The 25743-nt window shown below is 39.0% G+C and overlaps 1 protein-coding gene and 1 long non-coding RNA gene across 7 annotated transcripts in view; one reads left to right on the top strand and one right to left on the bottom strand.

The window, feature by feature from the left end:
• Positions 1–2478: 2478 nt before the first annotated feature.
• On the bottom strand, positions 2479–25669 carry LOC128908621 (uncharacterized). 4 transcript variants are annotated; one of them, XR_008466034.1, is made up of 6 exons: positions 25121–25669; positions 24713–24902; positions 17871–20903; positions 16631–16823; positions 10976–11069; positions 2479–2911 (listed from the first exon to the last, which is right to left on the bottom strand). It is a non-coding gene; the product is annotated as an uncharacterized LOC128908621 (long non-coding RNA). The 4 variants fall into 4 exon arrangements; XR_008466035.1 differs by lacking the exons at positions 2479–2911; positions 10976–11069 and adding an exon at positions 14879–15566; XR_008466032.1 differs by lacking the exons at positions 2479–2911; positions 10976–11069 and having other exon boundaries at positions 16526–16823.
• The window catches only part of ATF7IP (activating transcription factor 7 interacting protein), a 101594-nt gene continuing 86017 nt past the window's right edge, over positions 10167–25743 (top strand). The window contains exons 1-2 of one of the 3 annotated variants that reach the window (XM_054199113.1): positions 19941–20072; positions 20650–20730. In XM_054199113.1, the coding sequence (XP_054055088.1) occupies positions 20717–20730 (14 nt within the window). In that variant the 5' untranslated portion in view covers positions 19941–20072; positions 20650–20716. Of the gene's footprint in view, positions 10412–10443; positions 10758–19940; positions 20073–20649; positions 20731–25743 lie in introns of those variants that run through there. The other 2 variants (XM_054199134.1, XM_054199155.1) reach the window with 2 other exon arrangements.

Raw genomic sequence — 25743 nt, 5'->3', positions numbered from 1 at the left:
ATGGATATATCCAAAACAATTTCAGTTTTCTGTTGTTGCTTCAATGCCGTAACTTACAGGTTTGACAACTGGTAGCTGTGTAGTTCCTCACTGGTTTCGCTGTTGGGTGACCATGTGAGCAAATCTGCTCTTTTCCCAACTGATTAGAGAAGCCCTGAACAGTTTCATGTCTAGGGAAAAACTGAGAGCCACAGGTGGGCTGGGAAAGGGTAAAGCAAAAGAGATGCCAGAGCCTGGAGCAGATAGAACAGCCAGTGGACTCAGGAGTGAAAGGGCTGGACATTAGCATGAGACTAGTACAAAAGACAGAACTACACAGGCGACTGGAGAGAAATGCACCTAGAAACCTCGGTAATTTGAAAGGAGTTAACTATTCTCCTGACAGTTTCACGTCTTTTGTTCAGAGCTTTGTCCCTTGACAGTGAGATTCCTGACCAGATTCCAATGCAATTCCAAAACACATCTTTGTGGGTCAAGTTTTGGGGACAGGAATGGAAGAGTGATTGTGGGGACAGGAATGGAAGAGTGATTGTGGAGAGAATGTGATGAAATAGAAGATACTTGGTTAAATTTCATAAGTTAACCAGGTTTTAATGGATATGTTCTTTCAAAATGCATCAAATATTCAAGTGATACTCAAGTTATTTCTGTTGTTGGCCAGGTCTGTTGTTAATCAAATACTATGTAAAAAGTGTGTTATTTAAGTGTTGTGAAATATTTACTTCACTGTCATGCATCACACAAAAAGTTGTATTTTGGTAGCTGACAGTGTTACCATCAGATACGCTAAAAATGATAACATTCCTCTTATTTCAGGCAACTCAGCACCAGCACCATGAGGGTGGACTATTGAACTCTGCTTAGTATGTTGAGTTCTAGATACCTGTTTATTCTTTGGAGACACAAGACCAGGATAAACTGAGATCACACAATGAGTGTGTATAAATTAAAAAAGTCTGAATTTTCAATCAAATATGTTTTTAATAGTTTTGACATTTCATTAAGGAGTATTATTAATGTAATAGAACTTAGTAGAAAACATTTTTTTCTTTCAGATTAAATCTGAAAGAGTTATTGGTATCTGGAAGTTGGGCTAACACGTGTTGTGGATGGAGTGATGTACTTCACTCGTGAGAGAGAAGCAGCCAAATATTTATTGATCTAAAACAGGGATTTAACAAAGTTTGATAGTAAATGCGACTGTCTTAACATGATTCAATGGCAAAATACACTTGGTTATTTACTGCACAGAGGACAGGTCAGACAGAACTGTCAAGGAGACCCTCCCGTTGAGTCGAGGTTCAGAAAGGACACCCTTGTTTTCTGAAGTCCTTCTCAGAGAGGAGTCTAGGTGCGGCTGGATCCAGTCCTAGCCCCAGACTTGGTCAACGGTTTATGTCTAAAGGATTACATATGCACAATCAATCATTTTATATCCCTTAGCTAAGATTTCAAAGTTTAGCATGCTGTTAGTCACTTACTGAGGATCTGTTGTGGCAAGAAATCTCTTAACCTCGAGGAGTACCCTTGACAGGTGTCCCTACCCAAAGGGAGATCCTGGCATGCAGCCTGCTGCCATTCAGGAATGTTCAAGGAGCCCTGGGCTGTCCACTATTTATAGAGCAAGATGATTGCCCTATGGTCATACTTGCATACCAGTGAGACATCTAGGTCCGTATTCCAGATGACCGTTGGCTAATATGTTGCCATCCATCCCCCAACGTTCAGGTGCAACCCACCACAACCCCCACTGACAGTGATGGCTTGAGCAGGAGCTGGGGAAGCGGGATAGGGGGTGAAGCAGGTATTTCCTGCAGCCCGTGGAGAAGACAATGGAGGCAGATATTCCCTGGAAGGTCATGAGAGAGACCATGGTGGAGCAGGTATCCACACCCAGCCCACAAAGGACCCCACACCAGAGCAGGTGGATATTTTCTGAAGGAACTGTGGTCCATGGCGGACCCACACTGCAACAGATTTATCCTGAAGGATTGCAGCCCATGGAAGGACCTACACAAGAGCAGGGGAAAAGTGTGAGAAGGAAGGAGCAGCAGAGAGCAACTATTGTGTACTGACGGTAATCCCCCAAACCCCCTGCGCTGCTGGGCAGGCGTTAGAGGAGTCGGAAGTGAAGCTGAGCCTGAGAAAAAGGGGGAGGTGATGTTTCAATTTTTCATTTTGTTTCTCACAACGCAAATCTGTTTTAATTGGCAATAAATTAATTTTCCCAAAGTCAAGTCTGTTTTGCCTGTGACATTACCTAGAAAGCAATTTCCATCTTTCTTTTGACCCATGAGCTTTTCCAACCAATTCTCTCCCCCTGTCCTGTTGAGGAGGTGGGAGTGAGAGAGCAGCTGGGTGAGCATCTGGCTGCTGGCCACGGCTAACCCACCGCAGGAGAGCAGCTAGTGCACTCATGTCTTGGAGTCCAGGACTGAGATATTTAAGTACTTTCATAAAGGCTCGCTATTAATAATTCCATTTTAATACCAAATGCTATTAGAAATTACAGAAAACATAATCATTATGTATATGTTTTAGATTGGTTATATTGAATAAAACGGCTGCTATGCGTATTGTGTGGCAACTATATTCTTGCCACTGCTTCTAATCAGGCTTCAGTGGTTATTTTTGCAGACGAAATCTTAAGACAATTTTGCAGGATAGTAAGGTAGAAATAACATGATATATTTTCAGCTTTAACTCTGTCCAGTGCCATTTCTGATGAATGGAAACTAGGAATCTGAATAACGTACCCATAGCCATGAAAGGGATAAATCCAGTCCACAGCAACCCGGTTGCACAAGCAGGTGATTGTTGAACAGCTCAGAATACCCCTTCCCACCTGGCTCGCGATATTTCAGTCACAAGCAATGGACTGTACACTTGTAGAGCAGGTAACGTTTCATAGCTGTTGTCAAAACAAAATACAAATTTTTGATAAACAGTTGAAATAATGAATCCTGTCCCTGAACAATGGAACTGATTGGGATCAATGGAAAACAAGCTTTGGTAACATTTGATTCAGGGCTTACAACACATGCAGCCCCCAAACATGAACTGATAATAGCACTTGCAGATTCCTATAATCCTAGCACAGTTGAGGAATGAAGGCACACAGAAGACTGTTGGAAGAGGAGAAAGATTAGAGAATGGAGAAGTGAAAAGAGTGGAAGAAGAGAATACAACAACTCAAAAGCTTCCTTTTTTTGTTTTATAGGTATGATTGCATTTTTAAGTTTGCATAAATACAGTGAGCTTTAAGTTGCCCCTTATTTTCACTTTAAGTCACTGTGGAGCAAATTCAACCCATGTGGGAAACACAAACGTAATAAACCCAACAATAATAAATAAATAAACAAACTCAAACAAGCACATTGTTACATTTCAGTCCTTTTCTGACAGCCAAATTTTTATTTACAAAGCCTCCAGCAAGTTAATACAAGGCAAATCATCCTGTGTTTAAGAAAAAAAAAAAGAGAGACCTTTCAATATACAATTAAGGAGATCATAAGATATTCTTACGTACCAATTATTTTGTAATTAACATCTTCTTGAAAAAGTTCACTGAAGCTAAGCCCAAGTATTTTACCTTTTTAAGTGGTTACTAAACCACTCTGCATCTAATTCTTCACTGGCAATTTCCTGGAGATACACATCATTTGAGAAATTTATTACCACTATTACCACTTGGATTTGTTAACCCATGAGCCTTCCACTTTTCTAGAAAGATCTAAAGCAGGTATTACATTGAAAAAAAGGCCAAGGTTAGAGCTGAGAAAAAGAAATAGAGAAAAGCAACTGATTCACCCTGAGGGTAAGCCCTTTTAAACAGTATAGATTTTTCTTTTCTTTTAAAGAAAGTATTTCCATTTCTAAACATTTGAAAAGGTCAAATATTTTCACTCATTTAAACTCAGTCAGTAACATGACTACACAAAAATCAGCCCACAAATTTCAGATTATCTGCATAGTTCATTTACTGAAGACATCCTGTATTTATTACATTCCGGAGTGATGTTCAGATAGATTTCTTCCAACAGGTCAAAACATACTCCCAAGGAGGAAACATATGAAATAGTTTTTACATTTCTTCATCAGTTTCTAAAGATACTTAAATGTATTGGATAAAACTTAATGAGACACATGTTCATAAAACTTTACATGTGTAATCTGGACATCAAGCACACTGCTTCTACGAAGTACTGCAGGAGTTAAAACTCAACACTAATTACTCAACCTGTACTGTAATAACAATGCTACCGCAGTATTACTTTGCATTTTTATTGGGGAAAAGGCATCTTCCAAACCAAGCTACTTCTAGAGCAATTATCTCTGAAGTAATGGAAAGACAACTGTGTTCAGGAAGTAAGTTACATAGTCAACAGACTTGATGAAAACCAGATTGCTCCACGGCCACCACATGAATACTGCTAACAATTCAAAACAAACTGCAAGAAAAAGAGCTAAAACCAAAAGAGCTTTTATAGCTTTAAGGTGCTCCAGTATAGCAGGTGCTGTTTTTACAACTAGGTTTCACAACTTTTTCATATCGAAGAATAAGTGGGACAATGGGAGACAAGCTCTTCCTTCCAACAAACAGATTCCTGATCGGTGCTTAGAATTTCCTTAATTTTTAGACCCTTTGGAAAAGGATCTTCATTTAATAGATTCCTATTGTTAATCAGGTCACATTTTGTTAAAATAACTTTTTCTTTTGAAGTGTGATAGACTCTTTAGCTAGATGTTAAGCACAAGAATTCATGGTGCAGATGATGCTTTTATCTCAAAATACCGATAGTCTAGTGTAGTAGAAACAAATGTAACAAGCTATAAAAACAGGGTTTTGTCACTACTTCATCATTGAACTCTGCGCTTAGCACTGAACTGTATCAATCTTTATGGTACAGAAGACAATTTTCTTATTAAAACCAGAAATGAAGTTAGGTCTAGTTTGTTACGGTGGAGGTGGAAGGTAGCAAAAGGAAAGGACAACTCAGAGGAAAAAATGACTGGCAGGTGTTTAACCTAAACATACCTGCTCAGTGAATAAATGAGTGAGTTAGTACAGCAAAGCCACCACAGAGTAAGTTGGATCAGAAAACAGCTGAGCAGCAGAATATTTACTTCATGATTAAGAAATTTTATTTTTAAAAACTACTCTTAAATCAGAGAGGAACAGAGCAGATTTAGGAATCTTCTCCAAATCCTCTTATTACCCTTAAAGGTAATAGATAATACTAGCATATTTTACAAAAGTCACATTACGGAAGGTACTTAATCTACAGTAAAAAGTAACTTAAGTGAAAATGCCTTAAGTAGTTTTAATTCATCATAGTAAAATTTCCTCAAGTGTTTTGGTTTGTGCTCTTTGTACGTTGTTTATAGTTTTAAAAAGTTTAGGGAATGTCTTAACATATTTTCATGGATTGCTTCCTGCTGGCTGTGCCTTAAGTTTCTGTATTTCAAAAAAAAGTGCCCCAATATGAAAAAGGAATTTAAAAAATCTTATCTGTTTTTCTTCACCAGAAAGGTATCATACAGTTCCTTTTGAGTGACATTTTAAGCCTTCCTAGTGAAATTCTGGAAGTCCCAAATGAATCATTAAATCACAGATTATGTTGTCAAATAGGCATATAGTTTTTTCTTGCCAGAAATATTTCTGTTAGTGAAATTCCTTTCTGGTATTATGGTATTTCTTTTACCCTGCGTAGGAACTGTTTATAATCAGAGAAGTTATAATCATTCCATCCTATTAGGCTTGCATTTTTTTGCATTTTGCATAGTAAGCTAGGCAAGAAATACTTATTAATCTAGTCAATTACAAAGAAAAATTAACATAAATCTTATTGGCTCAAAAGTGATATCCATTTAGTAACATGACCTCTTGTAAATACATAGAATCATAGAATCATAGAATCATAGAATTGCTGAGGTTGGAAGGGACCTTTAAGATCATCAAGTCCAACCTTTAACCTACCCTGACAAAAGCCACTTCTAAACCATGTCCCTAAGTGCCCCATCTACCCTTTTTTTAAACACCTCCAGGGATGGTTTACATGTTTTCCAGCAATGATTTAAAAATAAAATGTACAAATAAAATTACTTTTTCACCTTATTGCTAACCATTTCTTATGATCCTATTTTGATTTCTTTAAAAGTCAGTAGTTTTCTGTATATAAAAAGTTCATTTTCATACTGAGAACTATACCTTTTTAGTGTACTTTCTTTTTTTCCTTTTATCATTCACTTTCCTTTTTTCCTTTTATGATTCTCATTTGTAACTCTGCAATGTCTCCATTAGCAATTACTAAATCATATGGAGAGAGTTCATATTTGGGAAATATTCAAGGTGTTAAGTCTCGTTTTTCTAAAATAATTTGACAGAAAGAAGGATCGTATGATCAGGTTACTAGTGACATGTCATTAGTAGGCTGGGAGCTGTCCTACGACAGTTACCTGGAAATAAGAAAATGAAATGTTATATGTATACCTCAAGCCTTAATTTCATAACATCAGGAAGAAATTCTCTGTTGCACATAAAATATATATTTTTTTTTTTTTTAATTTCTGTAAAGCGCATTGGAATCTATTGGTTTTTTTCTGTGTCTGTCATTACAATGCCTGAACACATTAGCAGAGGCCTCAGACAAGAAAGTGAACTACGTGGAAATCTGCTTTTCTGTGGTGTTACAACTTCGGTATCTTGTGAATTTAATTCCAGTGTAGCATTCGCTTTAGACATCACTTTCACAGCAAAAAAAAATAAATTTTACAAATAAAGAAAAGCTGCTGCAGTCATATTTTCTTAACAATTTTTTATTTTAACTTTCTTCTTGCAAAGAGTCTGAGCAATATAAACTGATACCATTGCTTTTTCAAATTTATGACCAGACTGACTTTGGCACAAGCAGTTGACAGAAATCCGGACTTTCACTTCCTCAAATTTCCAACCTGATAATTCAAATATGGTCATTGCTCTTCAAATTTTAGCATTTTAGTCTACTGTTTATACTGGTATCTAAAATGCTATAGCAGGGCATTTACTTGCTGTAACAGCTACATTAATAGAACTTTGGAGTGAACTAACACAACTGTGGAGTACACGAATAAAGTAAATAAAATGCAGGTTGTTTTTTTTTTTTTGCTTTTAAGGCTGAATGGGGATAGTGCCCGAGAAAGAAGTTGAAAAAAGAATGCTGGCATTACAAAAATATTATGGGGTGTATTCTTTAGTTTTTCTATAAACCCATTTTTAAGCAACAATAATAATAAATCATCTGATAGGTATTTGTATGATAGAAAATGGCTGTGATACCATGATGAACATATTAACATAATTTGTGCTACGTAAAACAAGAATGAAAATAAAATTTCCATTTAAAAATTATTTTGATGCTGATTTTCTGTTAATCTTTATTGTCTTTGGTGATCAACAAGTAGTTTTGAAAACAAAATTAACTGGTTTTATTTCTTTGTTTGCTTTTTAATAGTTTGTTTTGTAGCAAAGAAAGTTATTATATTCCACTTCTGTCATTGTTGTAAAGCTTTGGTGAAGAATGGGATCACATTCTGTCTTTGCAAAAAGAATTCATATACCAAGTTAAATAGAATAAGCAATTCTATGTAAAACTTTGAATGCATTTGTTTCCTGACACCTTTCAAATATGTGCTTAATTTATTAATATTTAAAAAAAAAAACAAACAACACAACAAAAACCCCCACAAAAAACACCTTCCTAAACAGCATTTGAAATATTTATGAGTAATTCTTAAGAAATAGCCATTGGTCTACCGGACCTTGCAGAAACTTTCCCATGCTATTCAAGTGTGAGACTTCAACGGCAACTTTCATGTTTCTGTTTCATTACAGAACTGGGTCTCTGAACTACTTCCAGAGATTTCTCAGTTTTTGTCCTCGTGAACAACATATAAACTCTGGACAGCTGGATTCTTCAGCGTTTGAAAGAACAGTAGCATGTTTATAAGTAGACTTATAAACACTTCAGAGATTGTCAGCAATCTAGATTATCTGGGGATAGTCACAATCAACAGCATCCCCTGTCTTCTAGTAGTAGTCAATGGGTCCCCTCAGTTGCTGATTAAACTGCATTCTATCACCAAATGGAGACAGGTATTAGGCCTGACAAATAGGATTTTATTGAAGCACTCAAATTTTCATTACTATCTTTTACTCAGAGCTCCAGAAAGATTTTTGTAATAATTTGTTTCTTGGTGCATTTCTGTATTTTCTCTTTATTTGTGAGGAAAAAAAATCAAGCTAATAGCAGTAAATTCAAACCTAAATGCAGACTTGACAAATGTATATTTTTGAGAGTGACAAAACCTTCTTCATTCTCCTTTTAGGTGCACAAAATGCACGGCAGTGGACAAAATACTATGTTGCTGTAATGGCTTGGCTTCCATACTAAATTAAGTTTGGAATAACACCAATTGTTATTCAAAGAGGTGGCTGTACTAATACCCAGTCTTCTGAAAACATGCATCTCTTATCCACAAAGCATTTACTCCTGATTGAGTCTCAAAGGATGTATATGCATAACCCTGCAAAAGGACTCACCAGCAGTGAAATTTCAAGTTAAACAATAGGCATGGCTAGGAGCTGCCCACTTCTGGATAGCTGTAGCCTTTTCCTTATGAAATGCCTTGTCCTCTGTACGTAAAAGCACAGAAGACTCAACTAAAATTCAAGTCTCCCTTTTTCCAAGACAAAACATTCCAGTATTGTTCTACAGCTCGATAAAGCTAGCTATGGCAGTTTAAGAAATTACTGTTGCAGGTGTCTGCCACGCTTTCTCTTAGAAATTGTCATGCTTGTAGCAAAGATGGCAGAGCAAGGTTTATGCTCACATTTCAGCAGTTTGAGTTCCCAGGCTAGTACAGCTGCTTAAGGCACTGTTGCAGATGTGTTTGCACAAATTTATGGGCACATATAAACATCTTCTTCCATCTCGGCTGCGCAACGGAAGCACGTATCAGGGAGGTCAAGAAAACCACTGGGAACGGCAGCATCGTAAAACACTGCCCCTCAATCCGCCAAAGCCCATCTGAGAGGACTCTTACAACAGCTGTGCCATAGGTACTGATTCACGACATACAGGAACAGAGCGCCTGCCCTGTATGCAGCTGACAAAAAACTTAACTCATATTTAGTGTACTCTTGAAGTAGATAAATCAGAATGACGTTTTTCATGCCTTCAGTAGGAAGAATGTGAACTTTATTGGCCTTAACAAGGAGGGAACGGGAGTCTCCAGTACAGAGTTAGTAGGCGTCTGGTACTTGAACCTCAGCACTAGGTGGTATATCAGCATTTCGGCCAGAAACTCTATACGTGTCCTTCCTGTACCTCTTGTGTACCTGCAGACACAGACGCCGGTCTCCGCTAGACCTGACCTGTGCAACGTGGGACAGAACCAGCTGTTGGCAATGGTCATTCCAGCCTTTGGCCACGGTACAAAGGGCACCAAGTTCTGGCTCAGATTAAAGCCAGTTCCACGGTTTTCTCCCCCTCCCTGAGGCGGAACTGGAGGGCGGGTGGGAAACAGCCACCGCACAAAACGTGGTTTTGACCTGCACCTCACCCAGGATAAGCCGCGTGCGCACCTTAAATACGCTTAAAGCACAACCAAACATACGGTTTGGTTTCCTTGGCACTCTTGAAACCGAAACCTGGTTATTAAAATAAACCCCAAACCTCTGTGTTTTGGCCAGGCGCGGCCTATCGTCGAAAAACTTGTCAGTTACCCCACATGCAGCCCAAAACCCGTAGGAGAGGGGTGGTAAGGCAGCCGCGGCGAGCCGTGCAGGAAGCTGGATAAACGCGGGTTGTTTTTGGAGCAAAAGCGGACCTCGGGCGGCTGGCGAAGGCGTCGGCGAGGCTGCGGGGCCGGGCAGCCCTTCCTCAGATGGCCGTGGCGGGAAGCTGAGGGAGGCAGGCAGGGAAGGAAGGGCAGCCCCCGCCTTGCCCCCCGGCCCCATCACAGCGCCCCCTGGCAGCGCCGGCGGCAGCGCGCCCCGCCGGCCCGGCGCGTTATGACCAATAAGCGTCCGCCACCGCCCGACAAGGGGCGGGGCCACCTGCTGGCATTTAAATACCGCGGCGGCTCATTTGCATGCTGCCAAGATGGCCGGCCCTGGGATTGGCCGGCCCCGAAGCAGCCCCCATTGCCGGCCCCTGTGCCCACGGAGGGGGCGGGGCCAGCCGGGAGAGGGGAGGGGACACGGGGCTTATTTGCATAACGGCCCGACGCGTGCGACGGCGGGAGGCGGCGTTGGTGCCTGAAGCGGGTTCCGATTTTGAATCTGCGGCAGCGGCAGCCGCGGGACAGCGGGAGCAGCGGCGGCCGCCGAGCACTGAGGCAGGAGCCGCCGTAGAACGCCGGTGCGCAGGTACCGCATCTCCCTCCTTCCCTCCCGGCCCACCGGGGTGCGCACGGCCGGGCAGCGGCAGCGCTCTCCGCGGAACGCTGCCCCGCGCGGCGGCAGCAGCAGCGCGCATGCTCCGGGGCTGCAGCTTTTGCACACGCTCCGCTGCGCGCACCCACCCCGCCAGCCAGAGCGGCGCAGCGAGGCGCGCGCTGCATGGGAGCACGTGACGCGGCTCCAGTGCAGGCGGCGGCGGCGCCGCGCATGCGCGCTGGGGTTTTGCGCCCGGAGGTGGCAGCAGGTGGGACCAGGGGTCGGCGCCGGCCTCCGACCCCGCCGGTGGAGGGACCTTCCCGCGGCGGGGTACAAGGTGGGTTTGGCGTGGGGCTGGGCCCAGCTGGGGACCCCTGGGATGACCTGAAGGCGCAGGGAGCTGGGCAACGCCAGGCGGTTGTCAGATTGCGTTCTGTCTTACGCATTGTGAGGTGAGGTGAAGTGGAGGCGCCTCCTGCGCCGCACCAGGAGGGTGTTTGGGTGGGACAGGGGTGCGTCCGGCCGCTCGGTGCCTCGAAAGTGGCTTTTCCTTACTCTTTGTCCGAATTGGAGGTGGCGTGACCTGGGCGGTGCTGCATGCAACCAGCAAATGCGGCGGGTGTGGATGTCGTGTGTCACAGTGGATGGGCTGTAGAAGCAACGAGAAAACCGTTTTTCTTATTATTGCCCTCAATAGCACACTGATGAAGTTCAGATTAAAGTTTTTGATGCATATGAGCATGTTAATTTACTAGAAGCGAGGGTGGTTTTTTTTGGGGGGAAAGGCCTAGTTGTGCATTATTTACGTGATGTCGTCAGTAAACAAGGCCAGAGTGGCTACTCCAGGTTGTAGTGGAGGCCCATGTCAAACAAAAAGGCAAAAATTAAGTTTTAAGAAGTATATTCCTGTAAAGAAGATGCATTTGAACACATAATTTTCTTTGAGCTTAAGTGTTTAAAATAGTGAAAGTGCAGTTAAGCATTTCAGATTCTAATTCTGATATGACACTGGGGCCTGTTAGAGGTCCTCAAGCAGTTTTTTCTTTTAAGAGGTATATATCCTTATTAGATCTAATCTTTGATAGATATCTAGTGGAAATGCCTACATTAGAATATTTTGTTGCATAATAGTAATTTTGAAATAAATCTACATAATGTAATGTTGGTGTGACCCTTAACACAGATAGACTTGGATGGAAAAATCAGATGGAATTGCTGATGGAAAAGTACTCTTTTAAAATAAAGAGGTGAACAGTTCAATCATTCTTGGCAACAGTCAATGAGCTTAAAATTGCAGCCTGCATGCAATCGCAGGAAAACAACACTTGCACATCTAGAAAGCTTATTTAACATGCTGTCAAACTGGCAGAAGTAAGAGTATATTAAATACGTTTGGTCAATATCCCTGATTATACAGCCAAATATGATATTTTTATGAATTATTTATTGGAATTTACATGTGCAAGATCAGGATAGTCTACAAGTATGCTATTTGGCTCTCTCTTGCACGTTAAACTGTATTTTGGGCCATTATTCTAGTTAATAATTATTAATATTTACTTTTAGATTTTAAAAAGTACAAACATAGAAAATGTACTTAGCTTCTGCTTAAATCTGAAATTAATAAGTTAAATATGAACTCTGTACACAAACAATGGGTATTAATGTAAGAAATAAGTATGTTTTTCTAATTGGGTACTGTTTTGTGTAGTCCTTCAGGAAGGTACAAAGGAGAGTAATAACTTGAATATTAAGAATTCTTTGGAGGGGAAAAAAAAAACCACAAAAAACCCTACTATTCGATATGTCATCTGGGGTAGGTAGTTTCTCAGTTTTCAGATCTGCGAAATGGGGCCAATGGTAGTTGTCAGGCCAATCATAAAATGAATTCACTAGTGATTGCGTAAGGACTCGTGCAATTCATGAATTGTGACAACTAAACCTACTACTTATTCCTCAGTTTTGGCAATTATGTAATTATTTTATATTCTCCAGAAGTATTAAACCAAGTTCTTAAGTATGTAAAATTCAGAAAGAAATTGTATTAATAATTTTGGATAGCAATACATTTTTTGATAAATGCCAAATAATTAAAATACAGAAAAGCTCGTTTTGTCATTGTTTACAACTGCCCATTGTGTGTTCTTTTCCAAAGAATCTCAAGAGATCTTCGTGTTCTTATCTTTATGTCTTAGTTTAGTAGACTTTTTACGTTGCTTGGAGTAAAAGGCTTGTTATCAGCTCCAACTTTGCTACCAACCGTAGGGGTGCTGAACTGATGCTTCCTGTGATAGTGTGGAACAGTGATGTATTTTGCTGTATGAATTAATTTAACAAGACTATCTTGATTTTTGTGTGGACTTGAAACTGACCACACTTAAAAGAACTGATTCATAGAAGGATACAGTAATTATATACATCAATTGAAACAGTCATTTTGATGCTCTTATTGAGGGACCTCTTAATTCTCATTTCCTATCCATTATGAAGTCTGTTTTCAGTAAAATGCTAATCTGAATAGATATGCATGCGTGCTGTACTCTGCCGTGTTTGCTGATAGCTCCTGCTTGTGCTTGTATTGTTATGCCCATTTCACATATTTAGAAGCTCAACATTAGCTGTAGTAGTTAGTTTTCCTGTAAAGGCTCCTTTAGTAATGCTTCCAGAATTTGGGGCATAAAGACAGGAAATGTGGTCTAATACAGACATATGCTTTCCCCCCAGCATGGGAGGTGGTCTCGCTAACCAAGAGACGGAAAAACCTATGAATAAAACCAGTTTCTTTTTAAATGCTGATTTTACAGAATTTGTTGCAAACAGAAATAGTTTACATGTTGAACAATTTTTAAAATCCTATTTTAATAACTGATTGCTAATTAGTAACTAAATACTTGTTTTCATTGTGTTTGATTGTGATTTTTGGGAGAAGGTATCGTCTGTAGCAGAAAAAAAATCACTTCCACAGTGCAAAAGTAACTGGCTAAACCAGATATTCTATTTTCCTTCCAAAACAGGAAAACAGTCTAATTTCTCCCCATCTAGATTTTTTTTTTAATAGTATAATTATTAATTAGGCTTATTTGGGCTTATTGTCAGGAAGTGTATTTAGGCTAAAAATCTCAAGGTTATTCATGGAATTTAGATAATAAGGCCAAAACATACTTTACTAGTATGTTGCTCTTACTTAAATAGTTTGCAAGTTTAATGCATTTTTTTCTATTTACTCCCCACCTAGTGTTTTTCAATATTGTCTGCTAGTTATAGGTTTATGTTATGAGTTTATTTTGGAAATTACTGCAGTGACACTGATGTATATCACAGTTTTCGTAAGGGATATTAGATGAGTAAAATAAGTTGCAGTTACAGAACTGATCATATGTGAATGTGGGGTTTTTGTTTGTTTGTTTTCTTTTTTGTCCCAAATATATTTTTATATAATATTTATCTTAAATGCAGTGAAATCTAAGATTGTCAATGTTTTTCAGTTAAATCTGTGGCTGGACTCATTACTTCTGTTTAGTATGTGACATTACTTTGAGAGATTTATGTACGCGCACAATGCAATTGGGAGGTCATAAACTGGTCAACACAAATGATGCTTTCATGATGTATATTCGTAACTCTGCTACTTCAGTTATACTCATTGCACTATATGCTGCACTGCATGAAAAAACACTCTCCTGTTTCCATCATGCTCTAAGAAACAATGCTCATCAAGCAGCAGTGATTTATCCAAATACAGCATGGAGAGAAAGATAAGGTGGTTGTGTGGATTTTTTTTTCTTTCTTTCTTTAGAAAAACAATTCAACCAAACAAAAACAACCAAAACAACAAAACAAGCAAATTAAACTTGATTTTTTTTTTTTTTGACAGCTCATTAAGAAGTAGAGAGAAAGTTAGGTTGATCGCTAAAGTGATCTCTGTAACCAGCTGTTCCTGATAAGCTGGAGAGTTACAGAATGTCTTAATCTCTGAATAAAGTTTAGATGTGAATTGGGTAATACTTCATATTTAAAATTCCTGTAGGTCAGTCTTGTTTTGGATAATAAAGCCTGGTGGCTGATTCCAGAGAAGGTAGTTGTACAGTCTTCTAGCTTTTTTTCAGTCAGGAGGATCTGGCGCATAGATTTTGTCAGACTCTTGAATTCTGGTTATCTTTTTGAAAGCAAAATTTTGCAGGATGTTTTGAGATCTTAATTTTCATTTGCCTGAAGAGATTTTGTGTATTGTTTGTAGTGGATTTAGGTATCTTGGGTTTTTTGTTTCTGTGAGTTTTTTGTTACTTTTTTTTCTTCCTATCTCTGTAGCAATGGGGATCAGAAAATCCTTGAGTTCACAGGCAACTTTACTTGCATATTGTGGTTTCAGTTAATATTGTAGTTCTTCTCTCTGTTCTGTCTTGACTATTTGTGTGCATATATAGATGCAAAAAAACATTGCAAAGTTGAGAGCGGAAATTCAGCTATACTTGAATTTATGTGGCTTTGTGTTCTATGTTTTTATTTGAGATCGTTAGACAATATTAAACAAAAAACGTAATGCTATTAGTGAAGAAGAAATGCCCGCATGAAACTTAAAAAATGCATGAATAAGGTTATTAAATGACACTTAGGAATTCCACTAATAAGACAAATGTGTTTAACAAATATAAATTATCTTTTTTTGCTGAAGCAGAAAATTGCAAAACAGGTAGGTAACAAAAATGTTTAACTGTGCCACAGCCCTGCAAGTTTTAACAGAAATCTACTCGATTCTAGTATAGTAGTCCAATTTTATATGATCATTGTTTGTCAGTTGTTCTGTCCTTAGTAATTCTTGAAAGACTCGTTTGTCAGTAAATTTGACAAAGTAGCAAGTATTAAAGATAATTAATTCCTGCAAATTTTGTGAAAACAAGCAGCTGGGATGAGGAGCGGCTACCATTGTCCCCAGTGAGGGAACTTGGCAGTTACACATGGGTTTCGAGGGGATAGCTTGCCGTCAGTCAGGACATAGGTATTGTCTGTCAAAGCAGTATGGAGGCTGTCGCATCAACAGGCAGCTTAGGACTAGAAGTGTACGTGCGCTTGCTTGCCCAGTGTGGTAAGGCACCAATGATAACCTCAGGTTACTCCGATAAAAAGTAGAAAGACAATGTTTATAAATCTGCAGGAAATGTGGTTTCATTAGTTTCATTGCTCATTCATTATCTTGTTCAGTACCACTGGCGTATACTTTGTAAAATCGCCAGCGTATTTAACAACAAGTCTGTTCCCCCCTCCCCATTCCTCCTGCTCCCCCCCTTTTTTTTTTAGTAATAATTCCTTGGTGGTGTAGCTGAAGGCATAATAGTAACTATATGGTATTAATAAATGTCTGATGCTCAGCTGTATGTCAGCTTCCATCATATCACTGTGGAGTAATTCATAACACTATGTATATTATGTATGTATATTGTATAAATGCCCTTTATGTTCCTTTGGGATTTATGAGTAACTTTAAATAAAAAACAAAACTAAAACCAAACACAAAAGTGATGCCCTTGAAGATGTTTAAGACGTTTTGAATTGTGCATGTTATAAATTACTAAAAACTGTACTCGTGAGTTACTCTTATGTCTTCCAGGAACAAACATCAAATCATGTAAGATCTTAGTGAACTAGATGGCTGTTTGCAAAGTATTTTTTTTTAAATTTATTTTCTAAGATATGTAGGTAAACTAATAGAGTTTGTTAGCTGTGTGTAACTTGCATATTTTTAATCCAGGAAAAATGTTTTTCTCTTCTGAATCCAATTTCTGAAAATGCTCTTAAGTAAATTCACGTACTAAAAGCATAGGGTTTATGAATGATATGACTGTGGATTTGTCAGCTAGCTGTTAAAATCACCTGTGTATTTGCTGGGTCGTTTTGTGCTGTCGTAAGCATTATCCTCCATTTCACAATAGTGTAAAGAAATGTTATAGTAAAAAAACCCAAAAAACCAACAACAACAAAAAACAAAAACAAAAAAAACCCAAAAACAACCCAAAACAACCACCTCAGGTGAAAGAAAGTTTCTTCTGCCTTTGCCTCCAACTTCCTGCAGTTTCCAGAAGGGCATTTTAAAAAGATGATGCATTCTACTTTTCTTTAAGTCTTTCAAAATGTGTTTATTAGCAGACTAGTGCATAAACATACATGCTTGCTGACTTCAGTCACTACACTGAAAATTTCCTTCATTGGTCTTACCGTCAAGTGGCTTGGAATTATGGCAAGACATTAGCTGCTGTGCAGACTGTGACACTCTGGACTCTAGTGTTCTCTGTCTCACGATCATCATGGACTCTTTTCTTTTCCCCAGTAGCTTAAGTAGTTTTTTATCTGCAAAGGTCTTGCAGTCCTAAGCGAGAGCGGAGATGTTTCTTGAAGTCAGCCTACTAGCCTGTGTAAATACAGAAATAAAGGAGGGTTTCAGTAGATGGTCTATTGAGACTTCAGTTCGCGTGCATACAAACAGTAGTAGTCTCTCATTGATTTTATCAGTGTAAGAACTGTTTTGGCCATTTAATGTTAACTAACATACAAAAAAGAACAACAAAAAAAGAGGGTAAATGGGAAAAGTGGATGAGATGTGGTTTGTACACAAGGAAATGTGGATGATGTGTAGCAGGCTGATTTGTAAGCATATAATTTGAGCAAAGTAAATGATTTATGCTTTGGCTGCTTTTTTACTGCCCTCGTAATGTAAAATGACATAAAATGCTATCTAAAAGTCCAGAATTTTCTGCCTCTCCTTGGTTCTTCAAGGTAGGAGCCCTAGTATAAAGTCTGACTCTATATAATGATATTTAAAAGAGGTTTGTGTGGGGTGGTACTTTATACAGGGCGACAATTAGAGAAATGAGAGGGTACCATTCTCTTGAGCTTCTTGTTTGATGTTCATGAGAAGGTTGGAAAATAGAAGTTCTGTTTTAAATTTTGACTTACGACTGAATAATTGAACTCGCTGAGACGATACTGCAGTCTGTTAGCACGTCATCAAAAGAGGGCAGAGTTAAGGTTGTTTGGAGTTTTTATTATGTATTTAAGGGAAATCTAAATATAATGGGTTAAATTTAAATCCCATTCTGAATCTGTGCCCAATTTTCTTACTTATTTTTGATTTTTAGAGAACATGCATAGATGCCACCCTAAGTAACAATAAGAAATCGGTCTCACGATAATGTAGGAATTCCACACTAGTGTAGGTTCGCTTTAATATTCCCTGGACCAAAGCATTCTCAGATGAGTTATTTTACTTCTAACTTTGTGTTTAATTAAACGTCAGGTTTTATTTTAAAACTAGTTTGGTTATTATTTTTTAACATATTAACACACCTGTGTAGGTTAACCAAAGTATACTGAAGTGAACTCTTGAGTAAATGCATGTAGTTTCTGACCATTCAGCTAGACTTTTTGCGACTAGGTGTCTGTATTAACATATTGGTACCTCTGTTCATGAAGCCTTCTGACAAGGTAAGATGATTGACTGCAGCAACTGGAGTGTGACACGGGTTCTGTTTTCTCTGGCTCAGTGAAAGTGTTCTCTGAAGTGTTTTTTTGCCAAGTAGCTAAGCCTATTCAAACCTATTTAAGTCATTGAGTTTCCACATACCGAGCTCCAAGACTGAATGTTAGAGCACGCAGTGCTGTACAAGCGCAGCTCTCGGATTCCGGATTAGAACCTCCCTAGGTTTTTGTTGAAGTTCTAGGACTGGAGGTCAGAATTCACTTTCTGATGTAGGAATTTTGTAGGTGCCCTAAACATAGAATTCTATTTTATTTAAAGCATTGTTACTGTGGAAATCAAAGTGTACGTGTATTTGTCATATAAATGAAATACTAAATTTGAATTCTGAAGTGTTACGGGTTATTGTAAATCCCTCTAAACTGAAGGTGTTCTATGTATGAAGTTCAGAGTAAGCAACATGGGGGTTGGTTATGTATTTTTTGAATTTGTTGTAAACTTAATTTTTGATTTAGTAATAGGTCTTGGTGAAGAAAAGCTTCAGAGTAGCAGGTAACTTTAATTGTAATGAAGTTCTTCAGTCTTCACAAATTTGTTTTTGAGAGACTTGTCTTTTGGGCATTTGAACTTCAAGCATATTTTAATTTAGTCCTCTGAATCTGTACAGTATTATCAAAAACAATATAATCAATGTGGCTGTTCACATGTATGTAGCATGTGTTTTTTCTTGTGTTGCAAATCATACTTTTCCCTTTGTCCCTGTATTAGATATATGGGCTATTTCAACGTTTTTAAAGTTTGAAATACTAACTGTGGTGCTGATGAGTGCATCAGACAACTACTGCTGGCATGATTAATCAGTCCTGAAATATCCAGCTACAGCTGGCAACAGACATGCACGGTTATGTAAGTTTAGGCATTTTCATAAAAGAAGTAGATGGAGGGCATGTTCTCCCACTTTTGGGGGGGGGGGGGCTTACTGTCTTGGGCTAATTTTGGATCACAAAGACTGTTTTTTGGTAGAAGGTTAGGAATAATTTCCTTCAGGATTGCCTCATGTGCTCTTGTGGTTAGTTTGTTTTAAAAGAATCACGTTTGGATTTTGTGGAAGAGGTGTACATGATGAAGTGAGGGAGATAGAGAAGACCTCCCTCCGGAACTGATCCACCGTTGTCTGAACAAGAGGGTGTGATTGGCATTAATGAACAGATATTAGAAAGCAACCTGTATTAGATTTAGTTTTGCTTGTGTTAAAATTGTGTACTTCATTGACAACCCCTCTGTCTCCCCTGTAGGTTCCCAAACCAGTTCTTTAGGAACAAACTACTCGGTATCGTTACAAGAACATCCCATCAAAATTGCTGAAGGGATTCTACATAGGTCTCTTTTTTGAAAAACTTACACAACATACTGCATCATTTATAAACAATTAGATGCTTGACTTCTGCGAGCACTGAAGTTCTGGAGTGTTCTTGGTTTTTTTGCTAGCTTCCTTACTTACAAAGTGAACTTCCTTTTTTCCTCCCAAGTAAAACTGTTTTATTGTGCAACTAATATTACACAATATTTCAAAATAGGTGGTGCTGTGACAAGGTATAGATTGGTTTCTTAAGCTTTTTTCCTTTTTTTTTTTTAAGACTGAAATGAGGCTGCTCTTGAAAATATTCCCTAATGTTTGTCAGTCCTATGCGTGATCTGGCTCTGTATCAGTGGCTGTTAATATGCGACATGGATTCTGAACTGCCTGGAGTCGGCAGGGATTTGAAGTATGTGATACAAATCCTGGAGCACAGACCTAGCAGGGCTGCCTCTCGCTGGTTTTTGGTTTATTTTAGTTCTCTCTTTACCAGTGGTGCTCGCAGTAGCTGCAGTGTTGCAGCTGTGCATTAACCATTTCCTGCCTGTCCAAGAAGCCATTCCTCCGGCCCCCCTCTGCCTGCGCAGTTTGTTGCAGGGTGGCAAAGAGGGAGGTGCTCTGCTGTGTAAATGTTTTTATCCACTGCTGAGTTGTCACTGAGTGGCTGGTCTTGAGTGCACGCTGCAGCCATCTTAAATCACATTTTCAGCGCAGCTGAGACAGTGGAGTTCCAAAATGGCTGACGAAGTGCTCTTCATTGCAGCAGCTCAGCTGGGCTGTATGCAAATGAGCAGAGCTGTTGCCATCACATGCTCCAGACCTTAGAGGTAAGCACCAGCTCTGCTTTGCTGAGAAACAATTTCAAATTTTGTTTAGGCAAAATTAACTAATTCTGAGCTGTATAAAATACCTTAAAACATTGTGCTTTCTTGTCACAAAATTAACTAATTCTAAGCTGTATAAAATACATTAAAATATTGTCCTTTTTTGTCAACAGGAGGGTTTTTTTGGTGGGTGTTTTTTGGTTTACCCTCCCCTCTCTTACTGAATTAATTCATAGACCTCTTTCTATTCCCGGTCACAGGGTAGACTGGAGAGGAGAGGTCAAAGGTCATACCCATATGTCTTGCTAATGGAATTCCTTCATTTTGGCTTACTTCCTTATCAGGCCAGAAGAGCTCTCACTTTATGCTGTCTTTTCTCAAAAGCTTGCCTCATGATTTAACTAAAATATAAAACAAACTCTTAATAAATTTCATTAAATTTTTGTAACCAGGTGGTTAGATTTACATTTGATTATCACATTTTCAATGTGTAACTCTTTCCAATGGTAGATAAGAACTACAAAACTCATGTAAATACTTTGGAATAGCAATGAATATGTAAATGTTCGCTATTTTGCAGGTAGCAGTTATTTGCTACTCAAGAATAACACTACTATAAATTCTGCAGAACTACTACAAATGATAAAATGAAAGTTTCGAGGTAAAATATTCTTTTATTTCTTTTATGTAACTTAATTGAAATCTGAGTTTCAAAGTGTTGGTGGTTTCGCATGGCCTAGTCTTTTCCTGTGTGCATTACTCGTTGGTGGCTTCCTTATCTGTCATGCTCAACACTCATTAAAAGGTAGTTGATAGGTGTCAGTGTCCAGGGACCTGAAGGTAGGAGAAAAGCAGTGCTCAGCTTTTTTCCATTGGGGAGGCGGAAAACAGAAAAGGAGGAGGAGAAAGATGACATTTTTCCTTGCGACTCACTCACTTGCAGGTTTTCTGTCTATCTTGAATACCTAGTTAAGGTCTGTATAAGATCATGGATATGAGGTAATTTGAGAGTAATCAGAGAGTTCTTTGAAGTTCTCCAGAAATGTATCAGGAGCAGCAGAAGAGCTGGATAACTCATCAGGATGTAGGTTATAGTATTTTCCTGTCTGAAGTTGAACTTAGTGCTTAGGATGCAAAAGTCAGTATTAAATGCCTAAAAGTTTAATCATTCCTTAATATTTTTTTGCCCATTAATTTGGTGCTTTTAGCATACTCTGTAACAAAGCACTTGGTGATTAAGTTCTCAAATACCTGTTCCCATAAATGATCTTATATAGTTAATGACAATACACTGTTCATAAAGAAACAAAGTATTGTGGGCAGATAGTGCACATCAGGTTCTCAAGAGATGTGGTTTTTCTGTGTTTACTGTGTGCATTTGATATGAAGAGGAAATAAAAAAAAAATTAGTAAAATACAGCATTTTAAGCTGAGGTTGATAGCTGATTTCAGCTAACTGTAAATTTGTAAGTAATTGGTCACAGGATTTTCCTGATATAAGATAAAAGATCAATGACAGGAATAATGCGAATGTGTAGTCACAAGTGATAATGAAATGCAGGTAGGTAGAATTTTGTTTAGTGGATTTGATCTAAGGCAGAATTTAGTTCATAGTGGCTTTTCTTGATTGGGTAAGATAGTTAAGATCCCAAAAACATTTGGGCACTTTAAAATGTCTGAAAACTTGGACAACAAATCCTACTTAAATGCATTTATCTTGATAAAATGTGAAGTTTTGCCATACATTCACCTCATCTCGTGAATGTAGATTAATAATGTAGTGAGAATTCCTTCTTCCCATCCCCCAAACGATAATATTTCTGGTTTTCTGCAAGATACTCTGAGTCAAGTCATCCTGACCCCAGCCTTATAAATGATTACTGAGGTTTGTGTGTGTGTGGTTTTTAGTCGGTTATTGTTGATCAATTCCAGACGTTAGTAACTCATGTTGTTCAAAGCAAGCAGAAACAATTTGTTCTTTATAATGAGATCACCGAACTCCTACTCTGTAATCACTGAAGGGGATGAAATTTTATGCCTAAAACATACTTTACCATGCGCATCTTGTGGTGGTTTTGTTGTTGTTGGTTGGTTTTTTTTTTTGTTTGGGGTTTTTTTGGCTCTTTTTTTAAAAAAAGCATATGAAAATGTATAAAATAGTAGGTATATAAAAATCGTCAAGTGCTATTGGTTCTGTTGGTTTGGGGTTTTTTTTGCTAACCCCCTCTTCAATGGGAACATGAAAAGGAAAAATAGCGTATTTTTTGACATTCACTGTAAGGAGTGATTCTTCACATACGTAACACTTAGGTAAAATATTGTATGTTCACACCATGTCTTTCATACAATCCTTTTTGTGCCTTTTTTTTTGACTATGTTTTTTTCTGTGAGCTGAGTAAGCTTACTTCCATTTTACAGAAAAGGCAAGAAGAGATCGCCAGAGTTCAGAGGAAAGCTCTTGTCTCCATGTCTGCCCTTCCCTTTGGTTTTGGTTTACTTTGATCTCTAAACAGGTTGTTTTGAAAACAGTATCATTCTTGGAAGTGCTGTACAAAATAACTGGCCCAGCAGGGAGCTGTAGCGTTTTGTTGTAGTGAGCTGTGTGGGTGGTGTGGTTTGGGTGTTGTTGGTTGGTTGGTTGGGGTTTTTTTCAGTTGGTTTTCTTTTTTCTTTCCTGAAGCGGGTGTTGGAATGCATAAAGTTTGGTAGGTTTTGAAACCTGTGTTGCATAGGAACCATATCTCCGTTTCCAGAAATCCAAGTACACTGTACTGCTTGCTGCGCAGTAGAACCGGTAGCTGACAGCATGATCTCTTCTCTCTTCCCTCCCATAGTGTTAATACTTTGTTCTTCAGTAGTCAAAAAGAAAATAAAAAACATCTGCATGAGAACAAGGCACTTCAGTGGACTCTTAAAAAAATAAATTATGCTTTTATTAAATATATAAATTAGATATTCATGATTTGAATTAGAAATAGTTGTGCATAATGAATTAACAAACTTCAACTGAATTGACTGCTATACATTTTTAATGCGAGATGCATTGTCAGACTCTGCTCGGTGTTCTTTTGTCAGCATTTTCTCCACTTCTGAGACCTGCTGCATTCTAGAACAATTAGTTTTGTACTGCTGATAGGGAAACTTGAAGGATAGGCTTTCCAGAAATAAATAAACTGCTTATAGGGTAGCAGTCTCAAATACACGACTTTCAAAGAAAAATACCCAATAGTAGCTTACTCTGACGAAGTGTATAGACACACTTTTTTTTTTTCAATTAATTTTTTTGCAAATGGTGTATTTGATTCTACTTTATTTTCATTTGTGCTCCAACTATTTGAATAGTTTTTCGTTATTAAATCGTACTTGCTTGGAACCATTCTAACATGGCTTGATTAGTTTTTATGTGCCTCTTAAAACTCAGAATTGTCTCAGTTTGCTCAGCTGCATCTTCTATTTTGGTAGATATTTTGGGAGCAAACAATTTCAGGCAGGATTCGAAACAAACTGGAACGGAGTGCTGAATTAAGGCAATGCTGTTTAATGCATGCAAATCACTTTCAAACAGATGAGTTGTTTGGTTCCTTAGGTACTAGAAAAAAATGGTTACCAAGCATTTAGAACTGTTTCAAATCTTAAATATTTAATCATGTTGTGACTATTATTAAACAGTTAAATTGGACCTTTATTTTTAGCTGTAAATTTACTGTGTTTTTCTCAATAATGTACTATCTTCAAAGGAATTGCAAGTAAGGCAAATGTTTGGGGGTTTTTTTCTGCATCATCTCGATTTGCAGGTTAAGATCTGCGATCTTTTCAGTGTTTGTTTAGTAAATGACAAAATTCTTCATGTAAACTTAATTGAACAAAAGGTGTTTCTTCTGAAGTTGATGAGGAGTCAAACTGAGTGTTTTGCCTTTCTAACTGAAAGGGAGTGGAACGTAGACTGTTACTGTCTGGAAGTTAGATATTTTAGACGCTTTGTCACCCTTTTTCTACAGTAGAAAAGTGGACAGAACTAGTGTCAGCCTTCCTCCCGCCTCTCCCCCCTTCCCTTTCCTGCCTTTCCTGCTCCCTTTGTTGTTATGGGCTTCTGCTTGTAAAATACCTTGAAATAAACACACTGGTTAAGATAATGGGTTGATAGGCAGTTCTCTACTTCAGAAATGAACATCACTTTCTGTGCCTTCAAAGACCAATGTAAGGAGAACTTGGGAACTACCAAATTTATGGCTGCCTTAGGTGAATAATTTGTTCTGTTTCATGCTTTGGAGAAGAGATTAAGTCGGAGAGGAAGGGGGTGATTTGGACTGTGTGTGTGTGTGTTGCCTACAGAAGGCTCAGGGCCTTTTATTTTCTTTTACTCTGTTGTGGAATTTATTGTTTTGGTTTTTAGATCAAGCTCCTAGGGACAGATTTCATCCTGGCTTTTTTAATTTTATTTTTAGACAAACTTTGTTGGTATGTTTTCATACCTAAAATTGTGTCTGAATTGGGCAAACCATTCTGTGGCAGACTGTTTTGTACTTCTCTATTCTGAGATGAATCAGTGGCACTTAAAAGTTTGACGATGTTGTCTTTGATACGTACCAATTGAAACCATACAGCTAATACCAATTATTTCGAATGCAAATGGCTTTTATTACCTTTGGGTGTAACACCTCCACTTTAAGGTTGCTTTGACGAGTCTAGAGTTGTGTGTGTGCTGGAGGCAGAGTCCTGTCAACTGGTTTTGAGAAGGCAAAGTCATAAAGGCTCTCACGTGTTTCCACTGATGGCGTGCGAGACGCGGGGAGAGGCAGGCAGCCATCTTGACTTCTTCTGCAGTGGCAACCACTGGAGAACAGAATCGTAGAATGGTCTGGGTTACAAGGGACCTTAAAGATCATCTAGTTCTAACACCCCTGCCCGGAGCAGGGACAACATAATGGAGCATGCTGCTGTTTATTCTCCCAGGTTAAACCCTTTAACCCTCAGCCCACACACCCCCCGAAAAAACAACCCCAAAAAACAAATAAATTCCCCCGTAAAGAACAGAAACAAAAAGCCCCCACGCAAATATCCCGCTTTGGAAGCGGCTAAAGCGCTCCCTGCGCTCCTTCTCCGGGCGGCCGGTCGCCTCCCCGTGTGACGGGCGGCCGTTGCTGCCGTTGGTCTGGGCCTTAGCGAGCCCCCGTGCCCTCTGTCACCCCGCTGGTGCCTTTCTATCTACTAAACCAATTGCTCCTGCTCTCCGTAAATACATTTTTTTTGCGTTTGAAAACGAGCTTTATCGTAGCTATTGGTGCGAGAGGGAGGGAGGGAGGCGGGGGCAGCCGAGGGGGTGTGGGTGGCTCCGCCGGAACGTTCTGGAAGGGGGGTGGTGCCTCCCCCAGACGGCAGAGGGAGGCGAGCTCGCCCTGCGGGCTGCCGGCAAGCTCTGGCTTGGATTTCCGTGAGCGGACTGGAGCCGAGAAGAGAAAATGCTCCGAATAAAGGCTCTTTATTTTGCAGTATCCGTTTTACTGCGTTGGGAATCGCGCTGTTATTCTGGTATTTTGTGTGCAAGGCTGTGGAGCTTGGGGGGGGGGGGGGGGGCAGCTATATGTGGGAAACACAGGGGTGGTTTTGGTTTGCTTTTTTTAAAGCAGCATTGGTGCCCTTTATTTTTAAGCTCAGAGGCCGTTCGCCTGATGAT

The sequence above is a fragment of the Rissa tridactyla genome, chromosome 1 (assembly GCF_028500815.1).
Source record: "Rissa tridactyla isolate bRisTri1 chromosome 1, bRisTri1.patW.cur.20221130, whole genome shotgun sequence".
Classification (NCBI taxonomy): Eukaryota; Metazoa; Chordata; class Aves; order Charadriiformes; family Laridae; genus Rissa; species Rissa tridactyla.
This window is presented reverse-complemented; position numbering and strand designations above follow the sequence as displayed.